At 45.8% G+C, this 12540-nt stretch overlaps 2 protein-coding genes across 2 annotated transcripts; both read right to left on the minus strand.

The window, feature by feature from the left end:
• Nucleotides 1–1071: 1071 nt before the first annotated feature.
• hwa (huluwa) lies at nucleotides 1072–3295 on the minus strand. Its single transcript, XM_068573315.1, has 3 exons — nucleotides 2723–3295; nucleotides 1997–2192; nucleotides 1072–1235 (listed from the first exon to the last, which is right to left on the minus strand). The coding sequence occupies exons 1-3, from the start codon at nucleotides 3293–3295 to the stop codon at nucleotides 1072–1074; spliced, it is 933 nt and encodes a 310-aa protein (XP_068429416.1).
• A 603-nt stretch (nucleotides 3296–3898) lies between these two features.
• zgc:122979 (uncharacterized protein LOC641576 homolog) lies at nucleotides 3899–8158 on the minus strand. Its single transcript, XM_068574038.1, has 4 exons — nucleotides 7812–8158; nucleotides 6448–6706; nucleotides 5586–6139; nucleotides 3899–4694 (listed from the first exon to the last, which is right to left on the minus strand). The coding sequence occupies exons 1-4, from the start codon at nucleotides 7917–7919 to the stop codon at nucleotides 4461–4463; spliced, it is 1155 nt and encodes a 384-aa protein (XP_068430139.1). The 5' UTR covers nucleotides 7920–8158; the 3' UTR covers nucleotides 3899–4460.
• Nucleotides 8159–12540: the final 4382 nt, after the last annotated feature.

A 12540-nucleotide genomic window follows, 5' to 3' on the forward strand; every position in this document is an offset into this window, starting at 1 on the left:
TTCCTGGGCTTTAAAAACACTCATTTACACGACAGCAGGATGAAACGACGAGTCATGAAGGTAGAAAAGCCTTTGTCATCATATGTAGGTTATACTAACCTCTTAAACTAATTTAGGTTAAACTAACCTGAGTTATACTAACCTGTTAAACTAACCTCGGGCAGACAGTCTCACAACCAGAAATTCAACCAAAAGGAGAAAACTACAAACTGAGGTTGGACTCTGGTGTTGAATCTGCTTTTATTTTTATTTTTTATGCTCAAAGGTCGTCTGAGTTGTAACAGTCAATAAATAAACTTTCTGACTTCATGCGATGTTTTCCAGGACGGAGTGAAGTCTTCATGTTCTCAGTCGTATTAAAGACAAACCATCGAGCTGTGAATCAGGTTTTCACTTCTTACCGGTGTAGTTTCAGCCTCCAGGCTGGAGGGCAAACGTGGACTTCAAGGACAAACGCTAATCTGTCCACAGCGCCCCCTGCTGGTGAGGCGGCGCAGCGCCCCCTGCTGGTGAGGCGGCGCAGCGCCCCCTGCTGGTGAGGCGGCGCAGCGCCCCCTGCTAGTGAGGCGGCGCAGCGCATGTCCACGTCTAAAAGTCCATTTTTAAGATGCACTGTTTCAAAGATAATATTACTTTTGTTATTTCTATAATTTGCATTGAGACTTAACTCTGTGATGATTTGCAGTGAAAACGATGAAGAAGCACTTAATTCTAAATTAGTCTTTATTACTGAGTCAAAACATGTAAATCAATAGAAAGAATAAATATGTATGTGAAGGTAATGACATTCAGAACTGACTGACCAGCCTGGTTAATATAAAGTGACTCATTTAGATGAAAAAGTGAAGTGCATATTTCACAATAACACACGTGAAGGTGGCGAGTAAATATTTCATAAATTGAACCAATTCAGTGGCAGAGTGCATCCTTATCGAGCTGTGTGAACTTAAACAAACTAGTGATTATTAGTGATACTAAATAAATAAAAAGACTGAAACGGACAATATTTAAATAAAAATAATTATAAATAAATCAAATACAAATAAACATTAAAAAGACAGCTGGAACACGTTACACCCAGTACTGTTTGGTGTGCACTGCAGGTCTGTGCTGTTTAAGCTTGGGGAGATTATTCTGCTTCACATAGCAGGGGTCATAATAATCCCACTCCAGGACGGACGCCAGGACGCTGGACAGACCGTCGCTGTCTTCTGACAGAATCCGCAGGGACACGCCTGAGAAAAATATGATGCAAGCATATCGGACCTTTTGCTCAGAGATCCTTCCAGATTCATAATTATCAGTAAAATATGAAGGTAGAATTGTGTCTTTTGTACCCGAGCAAATTTCTAGTTTATAAGTAAATTATCTCCAAATCTTTGCTCTAAATTTAAAAAAAATGCTCTTAAAAAAATGCTTTAAACAAAAAAGAAAACTTTCTAAAAAAATAAATAAGAAAAAGGTTTTAAAAAAAAAAACACTTAAAAAAGCTTTCAAAATAAAAATTTGCTCTGAAAAAAAATTGCTCCGAAAAAAAAGGTTGCATGTACCGTTAACCCACAAGAGCTAACGGTACATAGCATCAGGTGCATGTGCCGCTAGCCGCTGCGCGCTAACGGTCCATGCAGCAGGAAGTGGGGCTGCATGTCAACAGCAATTGTTTTTTTGAGAGCAAATATTTTTTTAAAGCATTTTTTTTAAAGGACATTTTTTTTGTGAAACCAAATTTTAGTTTTGAGAGCATTTCATTTTTGAGAGCATTTTTTTTTTTTTGGAGCAAAGATTTGGAAATAATTTACTTACAGACAACAAATGTGCTCGGCTAAAAAGAGACACAAACGTACCTTCATATAAATGTACTATGACTTAAATACTCCTGTATATCACATATGGGCTGTAGTATTCATCATACTGTTCCCGTTCTACTTGTGTACTAATATATGAATATTAAGTAATCATATTAACTACAGTGCAGCAGAAGGACACCAACGTTTACCTGCACTTGCCCCGAAGTCGCCGTCCAGTCCCGGACCCACAGCCGATGTGTTCAGGTACGAGGCCTCTGAAGGCCGGCTGTCGTACTCGTACTCCGCGTCCACTTTGCCAAACACAAGCCGGTCGGCCTCGTTCACATCTGTCAGCATCTGGTGAGAGCTGCTGTGACGGAGACGGCCCACATGCTGCAACTCCTGCTGTAAACAAACACACACACACACACACACACACACACACACACACACACACACACACACACACACACACACACACACACACACACACACACTTACTTTGAAGCTCATGTGTACGCTGGGTTTAGGATGGACATTCATTTGTGTTACTCTCAGGTCACTTTGTCTTGTCGGGTAATCAGGTTGTTTTATTTCTATTGTAATGAGGGAATATGCAGCTCTAAAGCGAATATAAACTCATAAGGGCCTAAAGATGGCTCCTCTTTTACTGGGTGATCTTCAGGCCTGGTTTTAAATCTAGTTTCTCTTCCTGTTTGATCAAATCACAACAGGAAGAACCGGCCTGTGTGTATCTCAGGAGTGATGCAGACATTAAACAGAAACATTTAAACAGCACAAGCATCCCGTCAGCAGTCACAGGACACTTGTTTGTGTGTCTGTGTGCCTTGTTTCCTGCAGATGTTCCTGAATGGACGTCCTCTCCTTGTACCAGCTCCACTAATGAGGAGGAGTAGTCCTGACAGTGGACTCACCGTGGGAGAGTTTGGAGGAACAAGGTTCCCTCTGCTTTCAGCCTCACAGTCACTGCTCTGGGGGAGGACCGGCGCGCTTTGACGCCATCCCGCGTTCCTGCCGCAGGACAGGTGCAGCGTCGGGGTGAAACCCGCAGCTGAGGAGGACGACGTGACCCGGATGGTGCTCGGTGCCCTCATCGTCCCAGAGCCCGTGGCGCCATCTGGCATCAGGAGCCGGATCCCGTGGTCCACCGCGGGCCTCTCCCTGGAGCAGGAAGCCCTGGAAGAGGTGACGGGATGCGGGAGGATGGGCTCCGACAGACACATGAACGCGCTCCTCTGGCTCCGCAGGAGGAGAGCCGCCTCCGACACGCGGCGCAGTCTCTGCGAGGTGGACTGCAGAAGCATCTCCTCTGGGTCCCGCCGGCTCTTCTTCCCGGACAGGACCAAGAACTTGTAACCCAGGAACAGGCAGTTCAGCAGAAGCAGGATGAGCACACAAGGGATGAGCAAAAGAACCACTAACGTCAGGTTGCTCAAAGGGAAGCTCTCCGTCACGTTGGATGGCGTGCTCTGGCTTACCCGCGACATCTCATCCCAGACACATGAAGGGGGACTTTAGGAGAACTGCTGACCTCAACTGAGATGTCACGTTGCCTCTGAGCGCGCAGGTGCGTCAATCAATGTGCTCTACTTTGCGTTTTAACGGGTTTTTTTGCTACTTTATCTAATAGCATCATTCCAGTCTGCGTCTCACGCGCACAACGTCTCCCGATGTGACTGTTGTCTTCCTCTCCTCTCCTCTTCATCTTTGTGGTCTGTCGGTGTTAACTAAGCAAAGGCTCACTGGCACTGCTGTGCCACGCGCTCACTGCGCCTCCACAGACATCACAGACCAACAGGTGAGTCCAATTATGTGCAGGATGTTCGGCGCTGTCGTTGCAACCAATCACCACTAGATGGCAGCAGGGGACCAGACTCCTGCAACCATTTATATATTTATATATATATATATATATATATATATATATATATATATATATATATATATATATATATATACATATATATATATATATATTACACACTACACATTGAAGCTTTACTGTATTTACTCGATGTCAGATAGTTACTTAAACGCCTGCATGTGAGTATCACAAAGAAAAGTGTTGAACAGAAGTGAAATTGTAGGTTTTTATTGGTTTGTCAGGTAATGATACATCAACTGCTGGCTCGTCGCAGAATAAATATATATACAAACATTTCAAATAATTCAATAGAACATTTGACAGATGAATCTCTCTTAGAGACAACATGTTTCTATTTTGTATACAAAGTAGATCCTTGTACACAAGTATATTTTGCTATTGTAATAAATCAATGCAAAAGATCAGTCATATGAGCACCATATAACCATAGTAGAGTTGTTGTTTCCTCCGTTTCTAGCGTTCTGGTTTGAAGAAGTCTCCACAGACTTGAGCAGCACGCTGTCATCCTCCGTCAGCACAGCCGATCATCTCGTCCCTCGACAGGAAGCTGCGGAGTCAATGGACGCCCTCAGATACTAAAGACCATCACATCTAACTGCTCCTGTGGCAACGTGCAGAAAGTCCTCTCCTCGCTGAACGGCATCTCTCTTAAGCGCCGGCTGCCACTTCCAAACACCGGGAGGTTGTGATTGGTTGTGATACGAGCACCTCGGGAAGGCTGTTTGTGAATGGGTAACACGCGGTGACGCTGCGGCGGCTGGAAGATGCTAGCACTGCGCCAGGCTGTGCTTGATGATCTCGCGAGACTGCGGCGGGATCCGGTCGGGGAAGATCACCTGGAACTCCACCACCAGGTCGCCGCGCTGCGACGGGCTCTTGGGCAGCGGCAGCCCTTCGCCCCGCAGCCGCCGCACGGCGCCCGGCTTGATGACGTCGCTGCACGGCAGAGGCATCATCCGGTTGTCGAGCGTTGGAACGTTCACGGTGCAGCCGCAGAGAGCCTGCAGGAAGGAAGAGGAAGGAAGAGGAAGTTTAGCTCTGTGCACTCGTGTGATGTTCAGCAGGAGTTTCATAACGCGTCCTCGTCATGACGGGATGAACACACACACATCAATTAAATGCCGACCTTTGAAAAGTGTTAAGTTACATAACGGATAAATATGGAGCGTCTGTCTTTCTCAAAGCTTGGCCGCTTTCTGTGTTATGCAACAAACCGGTGGCACAGATGTGATAATCACGGCTCTATTTCCAGGCTCCGTGTGGGAGGAAAGAGCTTCAGTGACTGAAGTGAGCCGTGGGAAGGAGGAGGCCGCGCTTTGAAATGTCACTCTCTGTGACTGCGAGCTAATCTGTGTGTGGGCTGCAGGCAGAGAGCCAGAGACGGCCTCTCTGCCTGCCGAGCAGCAGAGGAGTCAGCGGCTCACGGCGGCGCAGAGGGACGTGTGATTCGCGGGGGCAGCGAGCGCCGGCGCTAAACTTAGCTCCTGCTCTCTGTGGCGCTGCAGGAGGTGAAGGAGCGCAGGCGAGGAGGCTGCTGGGGGTCTGACGGCCCGCCGAGAGCCGAGGGGTCAGATGCCGAACCAGAACTCTGTGTTCTGTCCTCAGACGCTCATCAAAGATATCACCCTGGGATCAAACCACCGGGCTTAAGCTGAAGGCTTCTGGGTAATCGCTTGTCTCTGGCATTTCAGTGAATGCATCATTCTACGGTTACATAAAGGGTGAGAAGCCGTGCCGGATGGATTTTCATCTCCGTGAGGGGGTGTGAGTGACATAGTACTCTGCTGACGGCCCGTCGTGTTTCATAATAATTCATAACACAGGAAGCGTAACGTCCTCGGTAGGAGTGAAAGTGGAGACCTTTCGGCCTGACGTGAATGCGCCACACTCACCTCCTTGAGGGTGATCTTGGCGGTGAAGACGATGTGGGAGCCGTCCCTCTTGTACTGCGTGTGCTCCTGGTCCCTGAGGATGAAGGTGATGTCGGCGGGCGTGTTGTTGGGCGTCTCGTCTCCCTCCCTGGGGAAGGTGATCTTGGTCCCGGCTTTCCATCCTTTCTTCACCACCACGTTCAGCACCTTCTCCTCGGGTCGCAGGCTGCGTCCGTCGGGGTTGAGGCGGCTGCGGGTGATCTTCACGTGCTTGGTGCAGCCCTGCAGCACCTCGTCCAGAGTCACCGGCAGGTCGTGCACCACCTCGTCGCCCTGCAGCCGCCGCTGGCCGCGCCGCAGCCCGGCGTCGCCGCCGGGGAAGCCGCCCACGTGGCTGAAGGGGAAGCGCCTGAAGGGGTTGAAGAGGTCCTCTTCGCCGTCGTTGTCGTTGCCGAAGAAGATGTCGAAGTGGTCGGAGCCGTGGAAGAAGGAGGAGAAGGTGGCGTGGGGGTCGGTGTGGACGTTGCTGCGGCAGCTGTTGCCCTGGCCCGCCATGGACGAGCCACTTTTAAGACCTGCAGAACACAGAGGAAAGAGAACGAGTCCTGTTAGTCATCACAGCCTGCAGCTTCTCACCGTGTGTCTCATGTTGGTGCTTCCTCCGTTTGGATTCTGCCTCTGAATGTTTCTCTATCATCTTCAGCTGTTTATGAATAATGTATCATCCTCACAGCTGTTGAGCCGGTTGATTCGAGGTGGAAGAGTTTCAGTCCATCAGTGTTCAGCCTCATGAAGGCATGAATAGTGAATGCACCACCTCTCCTCAGTAATCAGACAGATGTCAGTTCCCATGTTCGCTACTTGAATGGAGTCCGTCTCTCACCTTCTTCTCCGAACTGGTCGTAGAGGCTCCTCTTCTTGGGGTCGGTCAGGACCTCGTAGGCCTCTGCGATCTCTTTGAACTTGTCCTCGGCGTCGGCGTCGCTGTTCTTGTCCGGGTGGAACTTGAGCGCCATCTTCCTGTAGGCCTTCTTGATCTCGTCCTCGTTGGACTCGGGGATGACGCCCAGCACCTTGTAGAAGTCCTTGCCCGTGGGCTTGATGGCCGGGCAGGGCGTGTCCTGCTCTGACTTGGTGCTTTCCTGTTGGAAACATGACAACCAGCCATTTAGTACAGTTACAACCTCTAGTTGTCATAACTCCACTCCAAAAAAACAAAGAATGTACTTTTTTAGTTTTGCAGATGTAATATGCAAAACTAATGAATAAATAAATCTCACAATGACCATGGTGCCTGCTTTACAAGGCTGATTATCAATAACTAATAAGCAAACACTCCAATATTCATATATAGAATATAAACCAGGAGGGTTCATGGACGACCTCCACATTATCTATTCATATGCAGAGAGATTATCCATCTGGGAAAACACCCTGATCAGAGAGAGAGAGAGAGACAGAGAGAGAGAGAGAGAGAGAGAGAGAGAGACAGAGAGAGAGAGAGAAAGAGAGAGAGAGAGAGAGAGAGAGAGAAAGAGAAAGAGAAAGAGAGAGAGAGAGAGAGAGAGAGAGAGACAGAGAGAGAGAGAGAGAGAGAGAGAGAGAGAGAGAGAGAGAGACAGAGAGAGAGAGAGAGAGAGACAGAGAGAGAGACAGAGAGACAGAGAGAGAGAGAGAGAGAGAGACAGAGAGAGAGAGAGAGAGAGAGACAGAGAGAGAGAGAGAGAGAGAGAGACAGAGAGAGAGAGAGAGAGAGAGAGAGAGAGAGAGAGAGACAGAGAGAGAGAGAGACAGAGAGAGACAGAGAGAGAGAGAGAGAGAGAGAGAGAGAGACAGAGAGGGGGGGGGGGGGTATTTCCCCCAACTACGAGATGCTCTGCAGTGATTGGCTGCTCAGGAATCAGAAACTTCATAGCAACAGAAATAAATCAATGAGCCTGAAATACAGAGAGAAGCCCCTTATGATTATAATATACCTCTATGATTATATACCTTCATGATAATAATACTCCTCTATGATAATAATACTCTATGATAATAATATTCCTCCATGATGATAATATTCCTCCATGATGATAATATTCCTCCATGATGATAATATTCCTCTATAATAATAATATTCCTCCATAACAATATACCAGGTGTAAAAGGTAAGTTCTCCAGCAGCTTTTAGAACATCACATGCACTGTTTCTTTTTTAACTAGTGACTGAAAAGAGAGCCAACTGTTCATATTTGCTGTACTTACGGCTGATGACGCGGAGCCCGCGCTGTCTCCTCTGTGCATCGCGCGCACTTTGCACTTGACGTTGACGTTTTTGTGCTTGACTCCAAACTGCGTCCAGATGAGAACCATGATGCTGGAGAGGAGAGTCTGCTGGAGAGAAGCTGCTGCTGTCGCGGCTCCGCTGCTCTGCTCTGCGTTAAATAGCTGCGCGGCTCCGGTACGCGCCTCTCGCGCGCCCACGCAGCGTGACCGAGCTTTCCCCGGACACGCCCGCTTCCTCGCGCGCGGCCGGGGATGCCGGAGTCCTCTGCTGCCCCATTGGTGCTGCGCCGATGAGCACGCGGATGTTGCAGCCTCGCGCTCCTAAAGAGGCTCACTTCCGGAGTTCTTGAAGCCGGAGCGAGCAGACAGTCACGACTCACAAAACATTAATATTAATATTAATATTCTTCCACAGACTGCAGAACAACCAGACACCAGTGATGCTGCTGCTGTCTGTCTGCAACATGATAATAATAATAATAATAATAATAATAACAACAATAATAATAACAATAATAATAATAATAATAATAATAACAATAATAATAATAATAACAATAATAACAATAAATCCCAGCATGGTGAAATGTTTTCTCTATCTTTCCACCGATCCTTTTAATCCTGTAATGTCCCCACTGAGGGATTAATTAAGGATTATCTTATTTTAAGGAGCAGCTGGGGGTTCAGTGTTTTGCTCAAGGACACTTCAACACGCAGAATATATGAGATTACATAATTTTGCTTTGAAAGAATGCAGATCGTTTTGAGTGGAATATTTCCCTCCTTTAAGTAGAATATAATCCTGCAGTGATTTTAATAATCCTGGTTTCCACGTTGACACAATAACATGGTTCAATGGAAACAGCAGCAGAGGAAGACGAGCTTCATCTTTTACTGGAACAAAAGGAAAAAACATTTATGTGAAACTCACCTTGATGTGATGCAATACTGAAATATACTGCACATGTGCACTGAATATGAATGTATAAATATACCTTCTTTGTTACTTTCCAGCTGTGAACAGCACAGCGAAGGATGTGTGTGTGTGTGTGTGTGTGTGTGTGTGTGTGTGTAGATCCAGGTGAGTGTTCTGCATTATGTAAAGTGATTCAGATAATAAATGCACAATAATGCAAATGAGCTGTTTCATAGCCTCCAAGTGGAGGAGGGGCTTCTTCCTGTTATGTAAGCAGAACGTGTTAAACCTTGTGTGTTTTCTTGTGTGTGTGTTTTCTTGTGTGTGTGTTTTCTTGTGTGTGTGTTTTACTGAGTGTGTGTTTTACTGAGTGTTCACATATTTTGCTTCTGTGAAAATTCAATCTATCACCTTAAGCTCCTGTTGACTGAAGATGCTGACGGGATCTCCAGAAGCACTGAGGAGTCCGTCAGGAACATGAAGTGTTTGTGTGCAAATGATAGGAGACAAGTTTAAACTTGTGTTTGAGTTTTAAAAGCAAAAGCTTTGCCTCTAATAAGTGTTGAGATTGAATATTACAATGGTACACAACTTTATATATGACAAATTGCACATTAGGGATGGAAATATAGCCAGAAAGTGCTGCTCTGTCATTAAAGAACAGACTGTTGCAGTGAAATATATAACAGTGAATATATATCATGTTCAATGTCTACTAATAATAAAGCTGGAGGACGATCGCTGTCCTCAAACGTACCTTAAGATACCTTAAGAGCACAAAACACACAGAAGATTTGTTCTTGTATGAAGGGAAACGTACATAAGCTCCCTCTTGTATGAGCTCGTGAGTGAACATCTCAGCATCTTCTGAAGCGTCTCCTCATGAAGGCCTCCTGCTGAGATGCAGCGACGCGTCTCTTCCTGTCGTGGAGGAGCTGATTCTATTTACAGATCTCAGATTACGACACGGCGGCTGTGCAGGAGGATCTGTGGTGTCACAGCCTCCGTACATGGCAGCGCTTCCTCCTCGGCGATCTGCTCTCGTCCAATGGAGGCTGGAGTTCCCCGTGGATTCTCCTCTCGTCTTACAGGAAACGACAGACAAATTTGGGTTGGAGGAGCTGCTCGTCAGGAGAGCAGCTCTGACATTGACAGCCGGAGCGATGCAGAGCATCTCAGCAGAGCATCTCAGCAGAGCATCTCAGCAGAGCATCTCAGCAGCTCCTCACAGGAACAGCCTGACTGTGTTCAGGCTGTTTTGATCTGTTCTCTGTCACGTTCAGTCTCTCCTGTTAAAACACGACACGCAGCCGACGGAGCCGAGAAGAGCCGACAGGCATCACAGCGAGAAGCTGCAGAGCCGAAGCGGCTCGAGGTGTTTGCAGCTCTCACGTCCTCATTGTCTCCATAATGATCTGTGCTTATGCGCATATTTCACATGTGAGATCAAACACAGTTAATAATCCATTCACACTCGCTGCACACGTTGATTTTATGGCCATTGAGAGAAAGCGATGACGTCATGTTCATGTTAAATATGATAACCACTCTTCATGAAAGCCACAATTCATTTAGAGCCACACTGTTATTAATAAAACATATGATATACTATATTATATAATATACTTGTTTTGGCTTTTCTCCATCGTGATGTGCATTTAGACTGATGTCTTCATTTAATCAACACAAACAAGGCTATTTGTTTATTCTTTGGCTCAGTTACATTAAAACCATACATTAGGATAATAATTGTGATTATAACTTAGATCGTGACATTTGTCTTTTAAATGTTTGTAGAAAATTGGAAGGCTTTTTATAACAATAATCATAATGTATTTGATTCGTTTAGTGCTTTAAAAGGTACTTCAGGCACATTACATGAAGTCAGATATCAGGTATAGTATATGATAAATATGTTTACAGTTCTATATCTTTTTCTTTATTATTTATTCATTAGTTCTATATCATGAAGATATGAAGGTAGATTTGTGTCTTTTTTACCTGAGTAAATTTATAACTTGTAAGTAAATTATCTCAAAATCTTTGCTCTCAATTCAAAAAATTTGCCCCTTAAAAAAACAAAAAAACAACAACTTTGCTCTCAAATAAATTTAGAATTATTTTTTTTTGGAGAGGAAATTTTAGTTTTGAGAACATTTCTTTTCCAGCGTTTAAAAAATAATAATTTTAGAGCAATTGAATTGAGAGCAAAGATTTTGAGATAATTTACAAACCAGAAGTTTGCTCAGGTCAATAAAAGTACCTTCACATGCTGCTGCATGGTTTATGGGCTCTGGAGCAACACACATTTAAAACTATTAGTTTAATGTTTAGAGTTGATTCACAGACTGAAACCTGGAGAAACGAGCTAGCAAGCCGTGCTAGCAACATGCTAACAAGTCAACATTCAACACTCATGTCCTCCAGCTGGCGTTTAATATCTGATAATCTCTTTATTTTGTATTCTGTGCGTTTCGTCCCTCATGAGAGCGATCATTAAGTTTTCACTAATAAAAGATCAAATGATTAGAACTGCAGATTCCTCCTGTTTCCTTCTTCCTGTCGCTTATGAAACGAGTTCCCGCTTAGAAAACACTTCGGCTTCCTTATGTGAGACTCTTATTAGCTTACACGAGACGCTTCCTGGTTGTTCAGGAGCTGAATCTCTGCAGGCGGACGAGACGCTTCCTGGTTGTTCAGGAGCTGAATCTCTGCGAGCAGCTCTCACACCTTCCCACTGCAACACTTCTCTTGTCCTTCAAAGGTCGGCGGATGAATCAACGTGTGAAAGTCGCTCTGACGGAGGTCACGCTCACCTCCAGGCGGCGTGGAGAAAGTTTCCGTCTGCGACAACTTTGGAATAAGAAGCAGAAGACGGTTTGATGTGAGGACGCTTCGGGACCGAATGCAGAGCGGAGAGAAGTTTGACATTCAAGAACGAAAACAAAATCTGTCATAACAAGTCATATTTTATCGCCGGCCAGGAAAGAAACGAGACGCTCTCATCTCAACTCGTTCCCTCGTCTGGCACCTTCTCCCCCGATGTCCTGCGACGCCCACGCGTCTGAGTGTCTGGTGAAGCGGCGGCGAGACGAGCGCCGCGAGCCAGATGGCGAGAAACACCCAGAGACTCAGCGATGAACGTAAACATGAACGCAGACGCGGCGTGAAGACACAGAGCCAAACACACACGCCATCAGCTGCCATCATGCTGGCTTCTCTTCACACAGATCTCAGGCCGCAGGACGAGAGGAGAGGAGACGAGGACAGAGGAGACATGAAGGCCTCCGAGGACAAGAAGAAGAGCAAGAACATGCAGCAAACGTCCAGAGAGGGAAAGAGGATGAGGGCGGCCGATGGGACAGACCTCTGTGCAGGAAGCAGACATTACGTGTTTTTATGAAACACTGCAGCCTCTGCTCTGATGAAACGAGGAGGAAGCGTCCTCGTTTACTCTGTAATCTGTAATCTCATGAAGACGGGCTACAGAATACACAGCATATGAACTAGATCATTTCAGAGGGTAAACATAAACACACGTACTCCTGTAAACCTCACAGTTACTAGGTTTTAATCTCCTCTCAACACACGACGCGTTCCTTCTGTTGCTTTATTGATCGTCAGCTGCTTTAAAGATCAATAATGCTTCACTGAAACAAAATGTCTTTCTTATTGATTCAGCGGATGCTCCTGAAACTGAGTATCTGATCATATTTGTGTAGTGAATTTGTGTTAATAAGATAAATCCTCTTGCCAAAGTTATGATGATCACTCATCTGGTGTCTCTTCAGC

Source organism: Clinocottus analis, unplaced genomic scaffold (genome assembly GCF_023055335.1).
Source record: "Clinocottus analis isolate CAN_PGR_092001 unplaced genomic scaffold, fCliAna1.0.p SCAF_13, whole genome shotgun sequence".
NCBI classification, from domain to species: Eukaryota; Metazoa; Chordata; class Actinopteri; order Perciformes; family Cottidae; genus Clinocottus; species Clinocottus analis.